General features: G+C 39.5%; 1 protein-coding gene across 1 annotated transcript; it reads right to left on the reverse strand.

Moving 5' to 3' along the window:
- Positions 1-4,277, reverse strand: LOC131302456 (uncharacterized). The gene is made up of 4 exons (XM_058329120.1): positions 4,253-4,277; positions 1,326-4,168; positions 236-843; positions 1-135 (listed from the first exon to the last, which is right to left on the reverse strand). The coding sequence occupies exons 2-4, from the start codon at positions 2,674-2,676 to the stop codon at positions 7-9; spliced, it is 2,088 nt and encodes a 695-aa protein (XP_058185103.1). The 5' UTR covers positions 2,677-4,168; positions 4,253-4,277; the 3' UTR covers positions 1-6.
- Between the last annotated feature and the right edge of the window lie 780 nt (positions 4,278-5,057).

The raw sequence follows: 5,057 nt of genomic DNA on the forward strand, positions 1-5,057 counted from the left end.
GCTCAGTTAAAACATCGGGGTCGACGTTGATGCCACATTCAGGCGAGGATAAACTGTAGATAGTAATTCATTTAGATCTTGGCATTTGTGTATTGTGGATGGAAGCTTTACGATCTCCTCAGGATTAGTTCCAATCTGCAAAGGAAATAAATAAATGCAAACACATATCAAATATGAGCATTTCAATAAAATAAAAGCACCATCATATAGTGAAACAGTTTGTCCAAAATATTACCTCCATCAAGAAATCAGCAAAATTAGAATTTCTGCATTCTTCGTGATTCAGACGCATATTCATATCCAAAGTCAAAACATGGACATGCTTCCAAAGAAAAGAGCGTCTCAGTGATGCGTTCACAATTTGCTCACGAACCCCTTTCGTCACAACGGGTAAGATTTGTCGGAAGTCTCCACCAAATACAACAGTACTACCCCCAAATGGCTTATCACTATCCCAAATATCCCTAAGAGTGCGATCGACCGCTTCAACACAATGTTTATGCTGCATAGGAACCTCATCACATATTATAAGCGTAGTCTCTCTAAATAGCTCTCCCTGTAACGATTGTTTGCTGAAATTACAAACAGAGTCGTCCAATACATCCAGTGGAATACAAAATGTCGAGTGTGCAATGCGACCTCCTGACAGTAACAACGATGCGATTCCAGATGAAGCCACGGTGACAACAATATGGCCTAGACTGCGACATTTCAATGCAATCGTGTTGTACAAAAATGTTTTGCCAATTCCGGCACCCCCGCTCATAAAAAATACAGTTCCTTCGTTACCAAAGACCGAACCAGTAATTGCACCAAAAGCTGTGCGTTGTGCATTGTTAAGGCCTTAGTTGCAGGAACTTTCAACTATGCCCATGTTTCTTCGACGGAAACACGTTTCCGCGTTCCTGTCGAAGGAAACTCCAAGAAACCCGACGCAATGACGACGGGAACTCGTTCCTTACCTATACGGGAACTTACATCCAAAAAACGGTTGAGAGACTTATGATTCAAGTTGCAATTGGTACCTTTAAAGTTGTTTTAATCTTGTTAATGAGCACATATGATATTAACCTTCTAGAGTCATATTAATGCCCGTATCTTTTATGCCTACTTAATATGCACAAGAGCTCTATTGTGTAATCATGTGCTACAATAAAAATGTTGAAATATAACTAGAAACTTATAATTTTAATAGTAATATTTTATGTGGTAGAATAATATTTTTATATTAACATTTAACAATATAAAATTCTAAAATATATTTATAATTTTAATAATTTTTCCTAACCGCCCCAGCTCCCGCTTCGTGTAACTAAGGTTAAGACTATCAATCTGATTTTGTGCATCTGTCTGTTGGGCCTCAAATCGGAGTTGTTGATGTTCTAAGATTAGCCTATTACCAACTACTGCATTCCAATTCCCATTTGGATGTGGCATAGGTGGAAAGTCGAATAATGTCTTACCTGATTCTTGAAGCAATTGATTAAGAAGATACAAACCATAATCCTCAACTTGAGCCTCAGTTGGGTTTGAAATTCCAAATAACATATGAATCTTATATGCAAGATCATCACATATATGCAATGAGAACTGTTTCCATAGAGCATATGGTTGTAATAGGGAGTATTGTGCGAGAATAATGCTAAACAATCTCCTCAGTTGGTATCCAGTTTTCATTATTGCAGCTTCCGTAAGACATTGTATCCATTCTTCGTCATCTTTCAAAAGTCCTTTTGCAACACATGCCGACTTGTATGTATCATGCAAGACATTGTCAACTGTCCTCAAACATTCAAAGGATTTCGGCGCTTTGACAACGGTAAGTTGCAAACGCATATAGAATTTCTCACCACAGTTAGGGCTAGCAAAGTACATTCTTCTAATAGCAAACCCCATTATCCTCGGCATCCATATCTTTTCCGTTTTTTTCCAAACGGAATGCTGAGGGAATTCTTGATAAGTGTAGGCGCATGCATTAGGGTTGGAAGCATACCATGAAAAAAATTCAGTCAAAGTCGACTTCTGGTGAGCAGCTTTAGCTCTTATTGACTCCAACATTTCATTTGGATTAAAATTAACACGATGCATTCCCGGTAAATGAAGGTCTAGTCGCATAACTGTGGGTACTTCTTCATGTAAATGATGACCAAAAATTCTACAAGCAGCCTCTGGTGGTCCAATGTACCTGCCATCGAGATATTGTTGGATCTCATTTATTGATCCCAACACCATTGTTGCGCAATCGTAACCCTTATAGATGTACTTATGGATGTACTTGACACATCTCATTCCTGCACAAACCTCAACATTAATATGGCAATTAAACTGTCTTGAAAGATATGCATTGTATGGTACGACATCTCTATTGTCAACCGGTTGCCCCTTCACGGTGTACACCTGATCAATTTTGCGGCGACGATAAATGGGATATCCATCTTCGTCCATGCTTGTAGCAACTACAAAGTCCCGAGGGTATCTCTTAGTGCATTTGCCATTTTCCATACACGGTGCTTGAGGATTACATGCTCCACACGGTCCATGCACCATACAACACTTAACTGTTTCAAAAAGTTCAGGATCATCTTTTGGATCTGGGAATTCCGCACATACTAAGTTGTCTACTTGGGCACATGTCCGAATTTTATCCGGCCCTTTAAGGAATAAAAGTGCGTGCATATGTGGGAGGCCTCACTTTTGAAACTCAATTGTGAAGACATGTGCAACCTTCTTACCAAACATTTTATTTGTTTCTATTTCCCTCATCAAAGCCCTTCTTTTTAGTTCAAAAACACGGACAACTAAATCAGGACGATCAACAGCTGTTTGACGGGGTAGCAAAGCTGCGGTAATCTCCGGCCACCTTGGATTTGCAGTCATCGTGAGGAAAATATCAGGGTGCTGGTTGTATCGCCTGATAACCATCGAATCTTGAAAGATTTCAAACATATGTCGAGGACTGCCGGTAAATGAAGAGGGTAAGACGACTCTCTGTCCAATTTGATTAGGTCCCAAATCTCCCGGACCAATATCTCTTAAGTCTTGTTAAAGTTCAGCACGAAGTTTCCCTTGATTGAACTTGTGGAATGTCAAACGATTTTGCTCAGTTGAGGCCCAGATATCTTCCAAGAATTCTTGGAATAATTTTTTGCCTCTCAAAATGGTTGAATACTCATCAAGGTGATCAAACAAACGATAGCTATAATATTGCATTTGAGTCATTCGTTCGGATGAAGGTTGATCACGATTAACGTCCCACTGTTTTAGATCAGGTTCCTATCCAAGTTAACCGCGTGGGAATAGCAAAAGATAATGCCATGGCAAATAGGCAAGGTGACACTCGTTAATTTGAATCAACCCATTATTTCCTTCTAGATGCAATATTATATCCTTCATTCCGCTTGACTCAGATCCATCTTCTGGTATAACTATCGCTACCCCATCTGTTGTTGGTAGATTAAACCGTCTTTGATCTTTTGCCGAGCTATAATGAAGGTGGGCAGGTAAATGTCGTCTTGTTGAGGCTAATTGATTCAAAATCGCATAAGCCTGATGATACTTACCAATAAATGCATTAACTTCTGACAAACAACCTTGAATAGTTTAAAGCACATCCCGTCGTAACTGATGATTTCTCTGATTACGAATTGCTAAAGCTTAATCTGCGTCATAAACATATAATTGAGCGTATGCTGCATCATGCCCTGGTAGTGGAAGAAGTGACCCTATTCGATGTCGCAATTCTCCATGAATGGTAAATGACGTAGGCCCCTTCCCGCTAAGTACTCTTGCATCTAATGTAGCACCAAGACTCCTAAAAGCATTGGCTGCATTGTACGCCTATGTGTGACGCCGAAATGATCTTGATTGATCATCATTCCCCTCATACAACGCTTGAAGAAGGGGAGGGGGTCTATTTAGAAAAGGAAGCCTGATCTTTCCTTCCAAACAGCATTTCCCAAATAAAGGAAGTTTCTTGGATGATTTTGTCAATTTTTCATCCATCCAATGTAAAGCCTTACAAAAACGACATGGTACATACATCTTACCGAGAAAATGTCGACATGGATTTATGTGTGACTCGGCATGGACGACCGTGTTCATGGGAATGTCTTCTGATTCACCATCACTGCATAAATCCTCTTGGATGTGTTGGTCGGTAGCAGTAGGCCTACAAAGAGTTTTCAACTTGTAAATATCTAAACAGATGGTAAGATTCTATCACTACAAAATTCCCTTAAAAAAATGTTTGTACATAATATTTTGTGGGGCTAAAGAAGTGCTTGGCATGGAGGTGGAACAACTAGCAGAATGTTGCAGCATTTGTCGCCTTTGTGCTGACTCAACGTGTTCAGTTGTCTCCATTGCTTTTTCAAGACAACCCATACGAATTGGAGTAGGCCTACAAAGAGTTTTCAACTTATAGTAGATTGAGAAAAAAATGGTAAGATTCACAATCACTTCATAAATATCTAAAAAAAGGTTTGTACCTAATGATTCATGGGGGTAAAGATGTGTCTGGCATGCGGTGGAACAACCACCGGGATGTTGCAGCATTTGTCTCCTTTGTGCTGACTCTATGATTGCAGTTGTATCCATTGCCTCTTCAAGGCAACCCATACGAATTGGAGATAATGGAGGATTTGTAGATTGTCTCGATCCTATACGTTCAGTTGTTCTTTTCCGCTCTCGTCGCAACCGTTGTCCCAATTGGTATGGGGAGTATTGTCTATCATTTCTTTCTCGTTCCCGATGTGCACGTTGGGCCAATGAAGCTTTTGAGATAACATTATTCGGGACCCCCTAAAGTATGAATACAGAATTATTAGTTGATCTAAATTGCAAATTCTAATATGGAAAAAGTGTGGTAGAACCATACCTCTTGAATTGCATTTTCTTTTCCTCTGCCCACATATGTCTCCTTCTCTTTTCCCTTATACTTACCTCCAATTTTTTCTTTTTCCTTCAAGAAAGGTTAACAAAATATATAAGGGGCTATAAAAGAAATAGTAACAGGAAAGTGCCCACATATGTCACCTTATCTTTTCCCTTATACTTAC

The sequence above is a fragment of the Rhododendron vialii genome, chromosome 10a (genome assembly GCF_030253575.1).
Source record: "Rhododendron vialii isolate Sample 1 chromosome 10a, ASM3025357v1".
NCBI lineage: Eukaryota > Viridiplantae > Streptophyta > Magnoliopsida > Ericales > Ericaceae > Rhododendron > Rhododendron vialii.